The 19999-nt window shown below is 41.6% G+C and overlaps 1 protein-coding gene across 1 annotated transcript in view; it reads left to right on the plus strand.

Moving 5' to 3' along the window:
* The first annotated feature begins 380 nt into the window (after positions 1–380).
* The window catches only part of arhgef12b (Rho guanine nucleotide exchange factor (GEF) 12b), a 66571-nt gene continuing 46952 nt past the window's right edge, over positions 381–19999 (plus strand). Inside the window, exon 1 of the mRNA XM_018755370.2 lies at positions 381–1978. Within this exon, the coding sequence (XP_018610886.2) occupies positions 1947–1978 (32 nt within the window). The 5' untranslated portion in view covers positions 381–1946. The remainder of the gene's footprint in view (positions 1979–19999) is intronic.

Consider the following 19999-nt stretch of genomic DNA (forward strand, 5'->3'; position numbering starts at 1 on the left):
GTGGCCGCGGGCGAGCGCGTGCAGCGCCGCGCCGCAGTGTGTGCGCTCTGAAGTGAAAATACGCATATTCATACACGTGTCGCCGGATCTTCGATGCAGCTAATATGCCACACAGAAAACTTAATAATGGACAGAAAAAATAAAGGCTAAGACGACAGCAAAATATACAGCAGCTCTTAAGAGTTATGAATATTACCGATAGATGCTTATTAATACAATAATAATATCTTATAAACGCACGAGGGTAATGAAATTCCCTGAATTCTTATTACATTTATCTGGTTTTTAATTGCACAAGCCGCCTGTTTTCCGCCGCGGGATTATGTCCTTGTCGGCGGAAGTATACACCCCAATGACAAGGAGAGCTCGTACTGGGCGGAGTAATCGACTGATGTTGGAAATTTGACGAAAGTCATGGAATATTTGTAGAAAAATAACAAGTAATTCTACAGCACGTGAGTGCGTATGCACACGTTAGTAATGAGCAGTTTGCGAGGTTAATGAAAGGAATAAGCGGTGTTTGTGCCGTAAACGGCTGTCTTTGGGTGACACAGAAGCAGCCAGTTAGCTAACCTAAGGGAATTCCGCTGAGAAAACAGGAGAGAGGGGGGGGGAGAAAAAAAACTGCGGGATTGAGAACATGGAGACAAGGAGAGCGGCGGCACGGCTGTGAGGGCTGCGCGGTTTGAGCCTCAAAAAGCTACGCTGAAAGAACATCTAACACACTGCAGCGGACTGGACGTGCGTTGCATCTGTGGCGAGTTTTTCTGCCGTTAAATTGTTTTTTTTTTTGGTTGAAGCTTCTCGGAGAATCCTTGGAGATAGAGAGTTGTCGCTAGCGCGTTAGCGGAGGAGCTAACACATCAAAGAAGGCGAAAGTTTCCGCGCGGTCGGTCGGACGGCCGAGCGCGAGCCGTTGAGCGCCGCCGTTTCCATTTTACACTTGGATTTGACTCATTCTTGTGGCGTTTCGCTTCGAAGTGTTCCGGGAAAGAAGGGCGCAGGCTCTCGGCTGGGACTCGGGTGTAAATCTGAGCGCCAGAAAACGAGCAAATCCTCTTCGGTTATCACAAGTTTGAAACGAAGGACGGGGTTTCCTTCATTTTTTTTTTTTTTTTATAAAAAAAAAAAAACGTCTTAACGCTTTTTCTCTCTCCCAGTCGCGGTGCACAAACGGGGCCTTTTTTTTTCCCCTCAAGAAACCGAAGACTCAAAATGGGAGAATACTCCTATTAGACAGCAGTGTGTGCTGTGACCGTGGAGCCCGGCCTCTCTGGCTTTGTTGTCAGAGTTGGTAAAATTCCCATGAAGAGGACGGACAGTCCAGAGTACCCGGTGCATTTCTGAGGAGCACCAGACACACACTATCTGACATACATGCACGCACTGGACGGATGGAACAGTAGTGTCACGAAGCTGAAGGTGCCTGTGAATGAAAGCTGAAGAGGTCCTGGAAGAATTAAACACAATACACAGTTCTGAAAAGAGGGGACGGGGCTGCCTGTGCTGCCGCGAAAACACACCAGCAGTAGGTGTGTGTGTGTATGTGACAAAGGCGACCCCCCGCCGCCTACCATTACATCCAGTACAGATACCGATTCCCCAGGCGGCTCGTCTCATCAGCGCCCCGGAGACCTGGACGGTCCACGCCAGGACTGTACCCTGTGAGCGCCAGTTGTTGAGCCACCTATTGAAACTGCGACGTTTGTTTACTGGTCCTTACTGTTCCGCTGCCCTGTTTTGTATCCTGAGGATCATCTGTGAGGAAAAACGACGGGATCCTGCTGAAAAAGCAAACTGTTTCTGACTCCATTGACTGAACAAACCCACTGTCGCCTGACGGATGTTAGTAGAGTGCCTGCTGTTTTCCCCCCGAAAACGCGGAGGGTTTTTATTTTTGGTAAAATGATAATTGGATAAAAGCCGAGGAAATACTAGAGAGCCCAATGAGCAGCACACAGTCTACAGTCACTGACAGGTAAATTAATAAATTGATGCACATCTGGACCATATTCCTCTATCTCTAGATGCATCAGAACGTCACCTTAAATCGGTGTTCCACGTCCACGCTTTGCATGCACTCGCCTCGTTTACTTGTCATTTCATGTAACATACCCAGACAGGGCTCTCGGTAATGTGTATGTACACGTTCTGTGTTTATTCACTTTGAACCTGAGTCCGTGGTAAGTGCTGTCGGTGGAATTCCGGTTTTTGGAAAATGGGAGAAGAGGCAGGATCGTGATGTCTGTTTGGGAAGGATGAGGCTGAATAAAAATAAACGTGTGCGAGAAGATGCAGCGAAACCATCCAGATTCTCTTCGGTAGAGCAGGATTTCCTGTGTGGTTTTTTTTTTTTTTTTTTAAGGTTGTTCAGCAAATTTGGGTTAATAGTAGCAAATGGTGCTTCTGACCCTTTTAGACTTTGAAACAGCCACAGTGGCATTTTCACCCTGGATGTCAGTGACACAAATTGCTTTGCATGGCAAAAGACTGCACTGTTTATATGGATATGATGCAGGCTACTTCAGAGGCAATGGAAATGGATCAGTTTATCTATCGAAATACTTTGGTGGAACAGAGATGATAGCTTTTTTTCAGCAGCTGAAGTAATAAAGGTTGGGATAGGAAAAATGAAGGTGTTTCTTATAACTGTTCTTGGTGCTTAGGGCCTCTTTATCCCAGGGCACAATATTTGTGGAGAAGGGTGGTGTCGGTCTTATTAACTTGTTCTCCAGCTGTAATTGATTTCAAAAGGGAGTGCGTGGACAAGTAACAGCTTTCCTGTCTGTGAGCAAATGGGAGTATGCCGCCATTCACAGGAAAAATCTTACTGCTTGTTTGCATTTAGCTGAAGATGGTGCAACTCAAGAGGAGCACACTTCGTCCGCTTACTATTCTTCGTCAGGAAAGCCTCATCTTAGAAGCTCCCACCAGTGTACAAAGCGTTAGACAGTTGTGCTGTTTGTGAAGACATGACAACAGGTGGAGTATTTGTGAAGGGGTGATTTTAGGTATTTATTCCTTGAAGTTGACAGTTTTTGGACTGCTCGGGATTTGATGACACCCACCTGTCTTCAGAGAGACAGCTACACACACTCGACCTGTGTAGGGTGTGCTGACCTAATCCTGAGATACCAACCATTTTTTTTTCTCTCAAAAATTTCAGTCATTTAACATTTTTAACTTAAAGTGTTTGTTTTTTTTTTTTCTTAAATATTTTGAATACTCAGGTACTAGAATAGTACTGAAATATTTAGTGATTGAGCTAACAGCTCAGGGGTGAAGTGAAATGTTAATGTTTGTCCAAACTGAAGCCACAATTGCTCACGAGTTGAAGATTTGAGGCAACAGCCCTGTTCATATTTTTGCATAGTTATACAGGGAGCAGTACCTGTTCATTACAATGCATAGTTCTCTTGTTCATAGTGGAGAGGATATCTTCATATGTATATGTCTCTGTTTTCTGTGTAACAGCTATGTGTGTGTACTGTGGATTGGGCTAATCATTCTTGATGAAACATGCTGGCTCTGGCCTCAGGTTGTGGGGGTAGGCTTTGCGTCTTTGTTTCCCATTCACTGACTTATTGTCTTTTGATTGTTAGTTTAATGTTTGAATAGTGAATGGACAGAAATAAATCTTTACAAGAGGAAACTACCTGGGCTTCTAAGCCGATTTGTTGTTAGCTGATAACTTACAATAACTATTGTCTGGCTGAATAGATCTGTTCAAAAAGCTTCCCATGAAGATTAAAAAATGTTAGTAATTGGTAACCCAGGTTAAGATTTTGCTGAAAAGCGCATACTGTATATAATGGAATGAAATTTTTTTGTGAGCATAGTAAAATGTATTTTTGAAGTTCAGTGGTCTAGGACAAGGTCCTTATTTTTGATATTAACATTTCTTGCTGTGCTCATTGTCTTTGTCTGAATCCTAAATGAGACAATCTGTATTTAGTCAGCAGCAAGTTTTGTATCTTTGGAGTTACTTAATGTATCTGTTGAAAACATTGGCATGTCAGATGATTTAATCAAAGGTAGATGTGGAAATGATACTGTAATGCTTGACTGTAGTGAGCTTTTTGGAGCTCCGGGGTACCTTTTTGTGTCGAAACGATGTTGCTCTGACGGTGGGTTTGTTCAGTCAATGACGTCTTTGGAAGCTAGCTCAGTCATTTTTCTGTTAACTTCCATGTCTGTACTTGATTGGCTGTACAAGAGCCTGGGTTTATGAGATGGCTTTGTCTTCAGTTGCACAGCTGCTCATCTGTGGCTGTGGCCTATCTGTAAGGCAAAGCCAAATGTGGTATATCTCTGTGTTTTTCTTCCCTGCTCAAGTACAGAACAGGAAGGAATTTCAGGTGAACGTCTTGACTTTTGAATAAGTGCCTCTTTTCTCACAAGCCTTCACATTTTGGGATCCTCAGGGCACCTGGATGGTGGCAGATGGTACTTAGCTGGAAGGATGGAGTAGTGGCAGGAGCTTTAGGAGGCCACCTGTGGCAGCATGTGTCATAGTTCCTAGGGATGAGTATTGGTAGGGGGAGCACCAACTCTCATTAGGCTGAGGCTGCGATTCACAAGCAGGTGCCTGCATCCCAACCAGTCGTGTGAGCTGATGCGGGCTGACAAGCAAGATGGGCAGCAGCATACAAATTTGTTGCCTTAGTACTGTTCTCTGTGCCCCTTCTAGAAAGAGTAATTGCTATCAGAGTGGAAATATGGAGTCCACCTAAAAGATGGTTAGGTCATTTTCTTTAGCTTTTTCACTCTTTCTCTCCAAACCACATTAGTGTGTCTTTGTCTGCTTCTGCTAATGGATAGGGCCTTGCAGACAGCCAGTTTACATTGTTCGCTTGTCATCAACTTGGCTTTGGTTTTCATGGCATGAAAACTTACAGCTCAGTGAGTAGAATTCCAGAAACTTGTATGCTATTGGGTAATGGAAAAAGGTAGCTGGCAAGGCGAACGATGTTCAGTAGAGATTTCTGCTGTCTCATTCAAATAAATTGCGGGATGCAACAATAAAACTTCATATTCAGTTGAAGTTTGTGACATTTATATTCATGCTTTTTGTCTGGTGTACAGTATCACTTCTGTGTAGTTGAATATCAAAATGTCTTACTGTAACATGCAAAAGAGGTTATACAGAGTTTTGAAGAGGTCCAAGTCTTCATTGTGATGTTTTCAAGAGGTTTCTGGTGATATTTGCAACATGAGTGCTATCTTGGTTGTTGTCAATGAATCCAGGGCATGGCTTGCAGTGAGTCCTCATGGTTGCCAGCTCTCCACCTTCACATTAAGGTGTGGCCATCTACAGCTGTTTCCTTTTTAAGAAAAGTTTGAGTTCACATTTAAAGCAGGCTTCCAGTGCCATCTAAAAGGCAATAATAGGTTATTATTCCTCAAATTTGCTTTGAAATACAATATTCTGCAGTGCAGGTACTACCCATGTTGTTACCTTACATGATGTGTATGCTAAATGACAGTTAAGGAATGTTCTTACATGAGATCTTGTAATGAGGCTGCACTTAATTTTGTGTTGCACACCTCTGCCTGCGTGTTGACCAAGTCTGTCCTCATCCCATGCTTTAGCCTTCAGTGTGTCTTTAAGAGGGATGCAGAAGTAGACAGTCTTACACTGCAATAACAGATGCGCTAGACTTTGACACTGCTTAGAACCTAATAGATTGGTCCTGAGTCTCCACACACATCTCCGTCCTTGTTCTGTTTTAGACTTCTTTGTTGCTTTCGTTGAAACCCTTTGAAATGTTCTGAAACTGTCTTTAAGCAGTAAGCAGTGTGTGTTGGCCCTTCCAGGGTCCATTTGGCCTTATGGTTCAACGTGAGACAAGCAAAGGGGGTAGGGTCGTAGTCTCTGTGGATGAACCTTCACATTATCATGTACCAGTACTGTTGAGGGCCACAGGACCAAGGGATGCTTACACCGCCACCGCTAAGTTACTGTACGTCTAAGGAATCTACTCCTGGCCTCAGGTCTGCAGTTCCCAGGCTGTCACACACACCTCCCCACTGCACTCCATGTCATCTCTGCTTCTTTATTTGTCTTTAATTAGTGTTAGTCAGACTCCCTGTGCTGCAGCTGATCATGTGCCACTGTGCTTATACGAAAGGAGGGTTGGAGGTTCACTGGTCTGTAGTTAGTACCGCCCCATTGTCCTTGCCACATTGATGTGTATAGAGGGGAATAAGTGGTGGATGGGTGTGTTTGGGGATTGTGGTAATGGACTGACAGCAAGGAGCGACAGGCTGTTGAATAATGTAGGCTGGGTCATGTGGCTGGCTCTTTGTTACAGAGTTTTGCTGATCTGCGCTTTTTTCTTTCTGTCCCTGAGGCCCTCCCGGGAAGTGATGACATCATTGATAAACAATGTCTGTCAGCCCCACCAGGCCACTGGTCTTTGCCTACTGAGTTTTGCATGATGGAAGAAGGGCTGGCACTGGGCCTTAATTCAGCCTCTTGCCTGCACATTAGTGAATTGCCATATCTGTGACTTTGAACAAGGAGGAACATACCCCTGATCTTCAGTCATTGAGGGTACTGGTAAATCAGACTGACATGGTTTAGCCTTATGAATACCATATTTGATGTGTTGAGTTATTTTGGCATCCAGTTTTGTTACCACTTTTTTTGCTGTCCGCATCGATCAGTTTTTAAAAATATTTTTAACCTACTAATTGTTATGTTTTAGAAGTGAAGGTGTTTGAGGTTGAGATGGGTTTTTAGGAATTCATCAAATTTATAAACTGGAGATGCCTAATGCAGTTGCTTACTAGGAAGTTTTTATTTTAAAGTATGGCTTAGGTTCATTTAATGATTTCGTTCTAGCTTTCTGTGTGATCCCTTTACTGCAGGCTTCCCCCTCATAACGAATGGAACACGTTCCTGCATGTATAGAGAATTCTCTCAAAAAGAGCTCATCAATATTAAATGGGGAACAATAAAGCCTTCGTGGTTCACAAATGATTCACCTGTATCTTTAACCATATATGTAAAATTCTTGCTGCTGAAATAATCCAACCTTGCAGAGCTATCTGGGTTTTTTTAGATTTTTCTAAGGTGATGTACAGCTCAGAGTGAACAAAAGTGCATATGACCAACAGAGATGGAGGGGCAGAATGCAGTTCCTGAAATAGTTGCTTAGTTCAGTACCACAATTTTTGCTACAGTTACACAAATTGCTGTTTATAGAATTGATGACCAGCCCCTTGACTTAAAATTGCTTCAGGTAACAAATCACTTCTTGGTTCCAATTAATTTTGTAAGTTGGGTATGAACTGTATTTGCTGTAATAGTCATGATCTCTGCTGATCTATGTGTAAAGTATCATTTGCAATAAAGGAATGTCATTGTCATTCTTAATTGTATTGTCTTTGAAGGGAAATCTATGTGATTCATCACTTTATATAAAGGCTTTCCTTTCCCTTTTCAAATTGTGACACTTTAAAACTTTTCTTGCTTTAGAGCTCATTATAGATGATCATCATGAGATACCTGAGATATGCTCTTGAGTTGGCATGGGTATTTGACAACTGAGATTTGTTGAAGAAGCCACACCCTGAGGAGGGATTCTGTTTGCTTTGTGTAATGCTCAGTATCAGCAAAGAACACTTGAGTTGACAGCTTATTATGCAAATTTTTGGATACAACTTACTTCTGGTCATTCTTTCAAGTTCTCCTGAAAGGAGCCCTCATTATACCTGGGATAGCCTGTATTGCATTGCCTTTGCATGCAGTTGCCCTTCAAATTCCTTACAAATGACAGGGAGGACTAGATGAGCGCATTTCAATACTCGTGGCACACACGATAACCAAGGGTTAATACAACAAAGGTAACAGGTGTATCCATGACACACTAGGCAGAATGACCCAGCAACGGTCTTAACTGTCTGGAGATGGATATCAGTGGGGCTGACATGCTGGCATCCCTTTAATGTTATTCTGCTTGCCTCCAACCAATACCAGCTGAACTGGAGCATCGGGGTAGGTGAACCTCAAGGAGATGAGCTCATCCATCCTCCTTTTGTGTACTGTTTGGGGCTCTCTGTGGTTTAGATCCAAAGGTGGCATCTGTTTGGAGTAGTGCTGCTGTCTCACAGCGCCTGGGTGGTGCCGAGAGGATGTGGGTTCAATCCCCACTCAGTCTGTGTGGAGTTTGCATGTTCCCCCATATCTGCATGGGTTTCTTCCGGGTGCTCCGGTTTCCTCCCGCAGTCCAAAGACATGCTGTTCAGGTTCACCCATAGCGTGTGAGTGACAGAGAGAGTGTGTTCCACTGATGTATGAATGAGTGACCCATTGTAAGTAGTGTACAGTGCTAACATTGTAAGTCACCTTGGTGTTCACTGGAAGTTACTTTGGAGAAAAACGTCTGCTAAATAAATGTAAATAAGTAAATGTTTCCTCCTTGTCCTCACGTAGTGGGGTTTATCTGGGAAGTTGGCAGTTCCTGGAGGTGTGGAAGAGTCTTGATGGGATTGTAGGTGAATGTGACTGTTGGAGTGGATGGTACAGTGTATATGTTACCAGCACTGCTCTACTGTTTTCTTTGCAGAATGACTTTTAGCAGGTGATTAGAAGATATGCTTGGTTTATTCTAGATGTGAAGTGGACCTTATGTTCTGGTAAACCAATGTAGAATCATTGTGTACAGTATTGTGCTAAAGATACCAAGTTAGATGGTAACATGTTGAGTGTGCAGCCCTCAGTTGTATGGTGAATCTGAAATACTCGTGGTATTGGTAATGTCCTCTTGAGTTGTTGCCAAATTTGGCATGGATGGAGAACATAGAACACATTCTTTCCTCTCTTTGTGCTCTGCTGTGTAATGCCATGAGAATGGTGGTCAGTTGTTACGATTCACATCACACTACTGGAATGCTTGAAGTCTCTTTGTTTGTTCTGACATCACATCATAACTTGTGCAATTTACCAGCAGTTATTAATGCTTAGAAGCACAAGCCAAACTGTTCACCGCACCCATGTTACTGAAGCAATCAGACCACTTTGCAATTTCTGTCCGGAACTGAGCACTGGTGAAAGGTTTGCATTTTCTCTCTCTTTGGTTTGTGTAAATGAGTAAGTGCTATGTAAATACACTCGACCTAATACAGTCTGATTGAGAAGAAGCATTACATTCTATGATTAAAAAGCAAGTTGTTTACACATCCCAGCATGCCAAGTTTTTCCATGTACAGGTGTGCTTGTTTTCAGTTGGTGACTACCATGTCACACATCTCTCTTGTATCCTACTGAATTTAATAGTGGGAAAGGCTAAATGCATGGCTGAAGACAAAAGTATTGCAAAAGTATTTCCCAGATTTGTATTTGGGTCTTGACTGTAAGGATATATTTGTAAATGCTGCGATCCTCATATGTCTGACCTGTGTTCTGCACAAGTCTTTTGGAAGCTCTGCCCACACAAGGCTGCACTGAAAACCATGTGCCAAATCCCAGGTCTTTGTCTCCTCTTGTCATGGGTGCTGGTGTGTCATCCTGTTTTATTTTGAAGGCAGCTGCTGAGAGTCCTGTAGGAGTTTTGGGTTTTGAGAGCTTAGTTCAGCTGCCGTGGCCTATGATGTAGAACAGGGAGACACAGGCGCAGCCCAAAAAAACAAACACCCTGTAAACAGACTTTGACAGGAGAAACACTCCTTGGGCTGTGGTCCCAGAGGGAGCTGGTTGCAGTCATTCACCATGAGTTTTGGCAGATGAAGTGTGGGCTTTCCTCTGTCCTACTAGCCGGAAGTTCCTTCAACTTCAGTCTCTCTACGTTATGTGGCAGGCAGAGGTGGTAGGTGTGCTGATATTGTTTATGGTGTTTTTCCAGACAGACCACAGATGTTATGGGCCTTTGTTATAAGCTGTCAATGTCCCATTTCCTCTCACTATGGACTGTGATAGTTTAAAAATTAAGGAACTTAGGAAGCAGCCAAATGGTATTTAAATCCTTTGAGCTTGTTGTAATGAATTCATTTGCATCGCTTATATAAATAGGTGTAAAAAAAATTGGAATGGAACTGGTTTTTCAGTGCTTTTTTCTGTATGCTTATGGTGGCGCAAAGGCAGAAACATGCCAACTCCATGCACATCGAGCTGGGCTTGAACCTGTGCTCAGAGCTAGTGAGGTATCAGTTTTACTCAATGTGCCAAGTCCCCATCAGTTTTAGAGAGTGTGAATTTATTTGCATTGTTTTCTTTTTTAATTTGTTTTATGCACAGCACAGTGTCAAAACAGCATAGACAGACAGTACACTGAGAAAAAGCACGTATGTTCACTTACGTAGAGCGAAGGCTCAGGGTCAAAAGGTTATAATTTTATCACTTGTATGAATAACTTCCAGAAAAGGGTATCCAGATATTCCAGAGTTATCATGCAAGTCAAATGTCAGTTTGGTAAAAAGGAGTGTGTTCTTCTGTCATCCACATGTTTATAGAGAGAAATTCAGGTATAGGCCACAATATTAAAATACATTTGCCATATGTATGAGTGGATAGGTTATATACCATAACATCAATATCCTGTGAAGGCTCACTGGGATGCGATCAATTTTGTGAATGAACTGTGAATTAAGTTTTGATCCTGGATGGTAAGGAAAGAGTAGGGGGGGAAGATTTTAGCACATATAGATGACCATTCATGGTTGCCGAAAGATACTTCAAGGTCCTGTTCAAGTTTCTCTGTGTGTCACAAGAGCCAGTACCAGCACTTGATAAAATGGTATATAATGTGGAGCTCATGCCCCTGGAGTTGGTGTAGTGAGCTGTTTCTCAACTTTTGTTAATTCTGTCCCTGATCTGAGCTCCTTATCTTGGGCAGCAATAAAATGATAAAGTTCTACATATTTATAGAACTCTGTATTTTGTAGGTTGACATTATTTCTTAAAAGGTTGGGGTTCACCAGTGATTAATCTACAAATAAAATTTAAATATCCAATACCCCTTTATCCGCATTCTTGAAGACCAATTTGGTGAATCGTTGGGGGTGTATCTGGGGTGAGGGCAATAGATGACGACAATGATGAACTGTCTCTCAAATGGGATCTTATGAAATTTCTGAATGAAAGGTAAAGGTCTTAATAGTTTCAGATAGCATGAAGCAGACTTCATACCCAGCCACAGCAACCAGTGACTCTGCTCTAGCCTGGAACTGGCTAGTTTGGTTAATCTGTGCAGCCCAATCGTAAAAATCTCATGTTAGGTACAAAATCCCCACCCTTATCTTTGGTTGATAAAAGTATTGATAGCCTAATTCTGGGCCTTTTATTGTTCCAGATAAACCTAGAGATCATGGTGTGTAATTAAAAAAAAAAAAAATTATTTGGAAAGTAGCAAGGTACATGTTGGAATAGGTATAAAACCGGGGTAAAGTGTTCATTTTGGACAGTGGTAATTGTACCAGACATTGAAATAAAGAAGTCTAAGAGGCTAGGTCCTCTCTAATCTTCTTAATTGGTGGCGAGTAGTTGGTGTCTATGAGGTAACTGAGATCAAGAGTAACAGATACCTAGCTATCTAGAAGTATTAGAAAAGGGGAAACACATGGTAGAATTAAGAAGAGCACTCATTTGCATTCTTTTCTTTTTACTTTTTTGTTAAAGGTTCAATTAATATGCAAACTGATTATTTTGTAAGTATATATTCTTGAACCTTGGAAAGTATACCGTATGTCATAGCTACAGTGGAGCTGAATGAGTGCAGGTAAAATTGTACAGTATTATAACAGTAATTAATGAAGGAAAGCTGCTTTATGTTGCATTATGATCATTAGTGTTAATTGTAGTGTGTCCATTTTAATGGGATTTGGTGGGTTTTTTTTTTTTTTTTTTGTTCAGTACCAATGGTAATTGCATCCTCGAATTATAGGAATTCACCTTATGATGGATTTTTCAAGGAAAATATTACTTTAAGGGCGAAAGACTGTTTTAAAAAAAAAAAACAGTAAAAAGCATTACCTAAAATTAAAATACAAAAAGTATTTTTATAAACAGGAATTAAAACGCTAAATTTTTTGATTGAAATTTTTTAGCTTGTATTTGTTATACTTTCATGTATTATCAATAGCCACTTGTCAAATGTCTAGATATTTAAGTTTTAAGTACATTATTTATTTAAATATGTATTATTAAAATACATATTTTGAATGCCAATTGACAAGACAGCATGGAGCCTTTCTAATTTGGGAGAAACCCTTTACTAATAGAGGGAAGTGATTTCTTAGCATTTTTGTTTTCTAATCTGATCTTGCTGCATGTTAAAAAGCTGCTGTTTTAACCCATACCTGAATATCTTTACTGCTCTCATTTTGAGAGTATTTGTTTTGAATATTTTGTTTCCCTCTTTTTTGAATTAAAACACATTTGTAATTAAAAGGCTTCTTTCCTGTAGCAGGTGTGGAGCATATTGTGTGTGGTGTTTGGGTTTTAAACACTCTTTTTGTATGCATTTTAAACGGAGGTCAGAGGATGCTTATAGGAGCACAGCGTTTGTATTCTAACTAACAGTACTTAAAAACCCACTCACAAGAGGATATCTTTTTTAAATATTTTGAAGATTATACTTTTAACTTTTAACTTCTTTGCAAGCTGTCCTTATGGTTCACGGAGAGCCTGAAAACTGCACCCATTGAGTGACTTGTTTTATTTTAATAATGGTGTACTGACAGCTGAATTTCTTTATCTTGTTGTTCATATTTATTAATGATTTTATTGCAATTTTTGTGTCTCTCTCTGAACTTTTTGTTCCAGTGTGTAAGGTGGCCTGAAAACCACAAAGGAACGTCTTTGCACTGAGTGTATCTTTCCTTTTAAAAGTTTGAGAGTAAGTATTAAAGTTAGTGGCTGAGATAACATGAGCATAAAGATGACTAGCGTTCTTTACTTTTTCCATATGCTATGGAAGTAAAACAAATTTATGACAGCTACCGGTGTTTACTTTTGCTTATTTGGAGTACTGTCTAAGCTAAGCAAATGTTTAAAATAATTAAATCGCTTAAGGTTTTATTTATCGGTCTGTATTAGAATGCTGGACGGTGAAGTGTTGATGGGAAGAGATCTCTCTTTGAGGCCTTTCATTGATCTCGATCCCCTTGATGGTTTCTGCTTCTGCTGGGCTCTCAGCATCTTGGATTTTCAGGTCAGAGTTCCATGTTACAGCTCACTGGTTCTCAGTACACTTTTGGTTTTGTCAGTTTTTGCTCACTTCCTTAACATTCCAGAAGTCTGGACGTTTGTGCAGTCCTTTCTTTAAGCTCACTGATCCCAGGCTGTGCAGAAGCCCTCTGGCCTCTTGGTCTACAGGTTTGCCTCTGCTTACACTGGACCCTTTCAGCTTATCAGGTGTATAAATCTGTTAGTTTAAAGTGGTTGTTCCTCAGTAGCAACCAGTGTTGGCTAACTTTGTGTTAGCTGTGTATTGTCTTTTATCTGGAGATATGTCCTAAAAAAGGAAATAAATTTTTCTCTTGTGGCATAGTTGTGGACCGCTTTATTTTCTTGCATTGGTATAACACGGTAATTGTGCATGGCCATTACAGGTCAGAGTAGTCTGCCTTTTGTCATTTTTGGTGTGAAAAGGCCGCAGTATCTTGTGCTTGCATGCCCTGACATGCACTATAGACATTGTTGCAGAAGACATGCCAAGAGAACCACACCTGAAAAGCTCAGGAGAGGAGTTTAAAAAAAAAAAAAAAAAAAAGAAAATTGTGTAAGGTGACTTTCCTGATTAAATCTTGGCCTGTGCAGCCCTGAAAACACTCTGGCCTTTACTTTGTTTTGCTCTTTGATTTATTTTACACATAATCACCTTGCAGTACTCAATCTTTTGTAAATCAAGTTTTCTTGCACAAAAATTCTTTGTGATGCAGTTGTTCTGTTCTTTTTAAAAATACTGTTACAAATTTATGCCAGCTCCAAAAATTAGAAATGAATGGCATTTGATTACTCCTGTTTCATACAGTTGTTATAGTTGTCCTTATTTTTTAACCATTCTTTGTGCTGAGCTTGGAGTGCCCCCTCCCCCTAGACAGTATATCTTAGCTTAAGCCTAACCAATCACAGAACAGTGTGCAGCAATTGGCCAGGACTGAGAGCCAGAATCAGAGCCAGAGCCAGCGTGCTGCCCCCAGGCCAGCGAGTGGATCCCAGAGGCATGGTATGCCTAGTCCCAACATGGCATGTTAGAGGACATGATGGGGTTTGGCAGACCACGTTCAACCACCACCACTGCTGCTGTAGAGCAGGATGTGACAGGAAATCATGACTCCAGGGAGAATTCTTAAAGGATTTTTTTAGGCTTTCAGCTGGTACTTCACTTGGTTACACACACACACACACACACCATTCCATTTGTTGCTGTTATGTTAAGGTCTCTTTGGTTTGCGGCGCACTAGACGCCTTGCCTGCCAGGGCCATAGTCGTTAATTAGAATCGCCTCAGCAGGCATCGTTCCAGTTCATACTAAACAGTGCTCTTAACTGCTTTTTTTAAGTAGGAGATAAAAAGCAGAAATATTGACCTCTGTAAAACCAACAGTAGTCTCTCTGGTTCTTCCAGGCACGATGCCTTCTCCGGAAGCCTATGTATCTTACAGTGTTCAGGACAAAAAGCAGGTGCCGTGTGTAGTAGACACATGAATCACAACACAAGCGTGGTTGACTGCCACTCCCTGTACAGGGCTATAAACATTTTCTCTCCTTTTCTCCCTTTGGATAGCTGGAGGTACATGAGGAAGAGCATGGTCCTGTCATGTTTCACGTTTTATTACTTTCAGTGGCAATTACATTTTGAAGCACACGTATGTGAACAACTGTGTGTACCTAAAGTATGAAATTTTTTTAAAAAAAATTTGTTTAAAAAAACTTATATTGAAGTTATTGCCATATTTAATTTTGTATGAGTACAAAATGTTATATTCATTGTACTGAAAAAGCAACACACAATTATCTCACACACATCTGCAAATTTTCTCATCTGCTTTAGAGGGCTGTAATGTGACCACTCCACTAAATTGACTTGTCTGAATGGCTTGCTTTTTTTTTTTTTTTTTTAAAAAAGTATTTTGGACACAACAACATGAATTTAATGTAATTTTATTATCTGGTCATGGATTGCGAGGCAGTACTGTGATGAGAGAATGACTGACCAGGCATGCATTGCTGACCGTGGGACACAGTCCTGTGGCATCCTACTCCACAGGAAGTTGTGCAGAGGGAGTGTGTGTGTCATGGGGGACTGGTGGTGGGGGTGTGTGCAGTCCAGTAAAGAGGCTTCTCGTGCTTCGGACACGTGACTGCTGCATTACCATGGAAACTGCCAGTAATGTGTGCTGGCTTTCCCATCCTCTCCACACTCTCATATGCCCCTCCCCCACCAGGCTGGAGGAGGGAAGAAAAGCAAACTGCTTCCTCAGGATGGCCTGACTGTTGACTCTCTCACTGCAGCAAACCCCCTGCCCCCCCTTCTGCTTTGGCTTTCCTGCCGCTGGCCTGCACGCTGCTTGGAAACTTCATAGTCTCCCCTCCTGCTTCTGGTTTCTGTGGAGACTGTTGTTGTTTTCGTTTCCTATTTCATTAACCATTTTGCTTACCCTGACTGTCCAGAACAGGGTAAGATCCAAATGTAGAATGGGGAAAATGTCTGTAATGAGTATTTAATGCTATTAATAAACACCAGACATTTTTCTTACATCTATAGTAACATTTTGAAACTGTTGTCTAAATTAAGTAGGGGACAACTGGTAGCGTAGTGGTTAGACCTGCTGCCTTTGGAACCAAATGTTGAAGGTTCAAATCTCACCTCTGGCTATAGTACCCTTGAGCAAGGTACCCAGATTGCTCCAGTAGAATTACCTAGTTGTATAAATGTAAAAATAATTCTAAGTAAATTACACTCTTCCCTTTGCTATGCTTTTCCACATCTGCCCACTTGGTGGTCCCACGGACGAAAGGTAGAGTGCAGAGGTTCTCGGTTCTGACTCTTTTGTGGTGGAACAACCTACCCCTCTCACTCAGAACTGCTGAATCTCTGTTCACATTTAAAAAGGGTCTTAAAACTCCTCACTTTGCTCATTATCTCTTAAGCTCATTTAAGGTATAATTGTTCACGATCGTGCTCAGATCATTCCTTTACAGAGCCACTTCTGCAGTGTAATGTAAATGTTTGTGTGTGTTTAAAAAAAAAAAAAAAAAAACTAGTAGGAATCGGCGATATTCTTGTAAAGTTTTATGCGGCTACTTGTGTGATGAACGTCAGCACATATGGTTAAGGAAACTAACTGTACTTAAATCACACATCTACAACTATTACTCTTTCGCCTCGTAATGCACAAATTGTATTTTCTATGAGATGTGCGTCACTTTGGAGCATCTGCTAAGTGAATAAATGCAAATGTAAATTAACATTGTAAGTCACTTTGGAGAAAAAAGCATCAGCTAAATGAATAAATGTGAGTTACTTGACCTGTACTCAGGGAAAGTGGATCATACTGGGTTTGACTTGCAACATTCTATGATTTCCTATAATTAAACTTATTAAAGGCCTCCATTCAGGTAAATTGTCATACTTAGCTTTTCAACAGCAGTTCCCTCACTGGGACTTCAACCAGCAACCATTTACATTTATTTGTTCAGTTGATGCTTTTCTCCAAATCTGCTTGCAACGTTAAACTACTTAGAATTATTTACCCATTTACACAACTGTGCAATTTTACTGGAGCAACTACAGGTGAGTAGCTTGCTCAAGGATACTACAGCTGGAGATAGAAATCAAACCTGTGACCTTTGGGGTGTAAAGGCAGCAGCTCTAACTACTACACTACCAGCTGTAGCTCCCTATGCTGCTACTAGTTTTGATAATCATTCATTGCTCTACGTGGAGCTGTGTTAACAAGTGCTTTTACTGCTCGTATCTGCTTTCGCACTTTGTTCTTGTCTGTTCCCGCTGGTTTAAAAAAAATTGAGCCAGTCCTTGGTTGTTCAGTGGATGCATTAGAACTTTCTTTCTGTGGAACATGGACAGCAGTCATATTATTAGGTGGTTAGTAAAGCATTTTTTTGCATTTAAGTGTTGGGTCTGGTGCCCCAGCACTGGTGACGACAAACTGGCGCCAAAAGTGTGATAAGACTGTTGATAAATAACATCTCGTTTCTTAATCCTCTTCTTTATTTTTCTTTTTTAATATTCTGACAGTGTTAGCTGCAGGTACAGGATCAGCTGGGTAACATTGTGGTTAAACATGTCAAGCACCTGGAATGAATTGCATCAGTATTTCCTGAGAAAAATCCAGTTCTATTCAACGGTCCAGTGTAAGCCAGTTTTAATATATACTTGTCTGCTAGGCAACTGAGAAGTAAAGAAAACATGATTTCAACACAGAAAAGTCTTGAGTGTTTTTTCTTATTTCATTTTTTTTATACGTTATTTCATGGCAAGCTACAGTTGAAACATAGCTAACAGACAAGGTGGTGGAACAAGCTGAAAATAAGTTGATTTTGAGGATTTACACAACTGATGGGATATATTTTCACTGAAAACAAATTTGAAACGCCGCACATTCATCAACAACACTAGAAATTTCTTCACTAGCTCAAGATGTTATGAGTTTCCACAGAGTACCACAGAGCTGTGACCCTGAACTCTACCAAGTGGAACAAAACCAGCTTTCAGTTCGGATGCTTCTGAACACTAATGGAGACACACTTCTGTACTTGGCCCATGGGTCCCATGTTCTCCGTCCTCTCAGCGTGCCCTTCTGCTGCTATGATGCACAGTACGATGGATTAACCAGCTGGTGTTAACCTAGTGTTATCTGCAATTTTCTGTGCAGCTGGTTGAGTAGAGTTGGTACCGTTCCCTTTGTCTTATGACGACAAAGTGTCTGGTTTCAGTTAGGTCTGCAGTGGAGTCCAGAGAGCTGGTCTGTGATTGGCTAACTTACAGCTTGACATGGAGGGTTTACCAGACATCTAACAATTAACTGTGTATTAGCGCAGTGTTGATTTGTCAGGGTTGTTGTTACACTAGTTACCCAGACTTATTGTGCAGTGACCTACAGTATGCCTTGTTGTATATGTAACAGTGTACAGCGTTATGTCGTAGTTGTCCTGGTTGACAAGGAGATGGGTATGTTTCACTGTAGTTGAGCCTGAGGCAGAGGCAAATGTGGCCTGGTTGCACCTGGGCCCGCAGCTGACTGTTCCTGGATCCCACATGGCACTCCCTCCCCAGACCAGTGGAGCGAGACACAACAGGAGGCCCAGGCCCCGATTGTTATCGGCACGCCGCTCCACCCTGCTGCTGGAGACCGCCCCGCCCTCACCTCAGCTGGCCACATCTGGCCGAAGATAACATGGGAGGGTGGGAACGCAGACAGACTGCTTCATGCTCCAACGGGCCGTGACTGAGCGGCCAGACACAGTTTCCGTAAACTGGGTAGGGAAGTCCTGAAGTGTTTGAAGCCATGGAGTCGGTCACATCATAGGTTCAGAGCCAGATCTCTGCTGCTGAACTCTTTAGGAAAGTGCTTTACCTTCAGATATATAAGAAGCTTTCTGTGCTTGTAAGAGGTCACCCGATAGTAGGATTTTCTCTTCTGAAAGGTCCGTCACTTCTCTGCTTAGACAGGAAATGTGGGACCACAGTAGTGTTAAGCTACCAGAAACTGAGAAAGGAAAGGAGGGAGGAAGTCACCTCCGGTTGGTGCTCTGTGAGTGGAGCTGAGAAAGGGAGCATGCCTGTCTAGGGTGGGAGGGGGTGCCAAGGCATGTTGCTGAGAAGTGGTGAAATCGCTCAAACCATGATTACGCAATTTAAATTGAGCTTTATTGTGCACACCCTGAAGTCGGCCTGGGTATCTGTTTAAATCTCCGCAGTCTGGTGCATCAGTTTTGGAGTTTGGATGATGCCAGTTCCGTTTCTGCTGTAGTGATACGGTAAGGATATATCTTCATGCCATGGCACAGACTATTAACTCTGACTTGCATGTTTCAAAGCATCATTTTGAATAGGGCTGTTCTGTCTCTAGTACTTTGTTTTCAGTTTCTAAAGCGTAGAGGCCGTTCTATCCATCTATGTAACTCAGGTGAAATCACGCTAGCATTCGTTAATGGTTTTATTTGTGTTTATGTGTGGGTTCATGGCTGGAATCGGCCTGCTGACAATAATATACAGAACACCCAGATCTGATTAAAAAAATAAATAAAATAACACATTGTGCTTAAATGTAAACATCTAGAAAAACATCTAGATTGCTTAAGAAGGCATGAAAACTTGCCAGGCATCTAGGTTTCTTATCAAAGACCTGCTAGCTGTACAAATGGTCGGCTTCATGTGAGGGACTAGTATGCCGTAGCTCAAAGTTTCAAGCTAAAATTGCACCGCGTATGTTAGCTACCTCTGCAGCGTCTTACACAATAAGTTTTGGCCTGCAGCTAGGTTATCTCAACAGCTTTCTCGGCGCTTAAACAGAAGAGCGCACGCTACTGGCACGGTATATCAAGCGCTGGCCGATAACCTCCAAGAACGGCTATGCTAGAGCGTCTCCTGCTTACTGCTGTAGATCTGCTGTGTTTGCAAACTCGGCTGTCCGTATCTTCTGCCGCATAAGAAGTCACAAGTTTGATTAGTTTCCTATGAAGTTATCTCTACCTGCTGTGTTTTGAGGTAAATGTTCTGAAATATGTTGCAAGGTTGTGACTCTCTGAGGTTTCTTATTTCAGCATCAGTTCATTTATCTTTTATGACGAGGATTGTTACACTGACATTTGAAGAATTACCGAAAATTTTTCTAACTTTTTGTAGCCTTCCTTATTAATTTGTTGGAATCTGTAAACTGCTTATTTTCTCCTATGACTTAGCCTTCTGTGTCATGCACAGTGTCAGTTGATGTCTTAGTTCTTTGCGGATTGCCTTTCTCCTCATGCAGACAGTGTTAACGCACACGGGCCATGTTTGCAGAACGCACTCTTATGCTCTGTGTGTTAC

This window comes from Scleropages formosus, chromosome 4, assembly GCF_900964775.1.
Source record: "Scleropages formosus chromosome 4, fSclFor1.1, whole genome shotgun sequence".
Taxonomy (NCBI): domain Eukaryota; kingdom Metazoa; phylum Chordata; class Actinopteri; order Osteoglossiformes; family Osteoglossidae; genus Scleropages; species Scleropages formosus.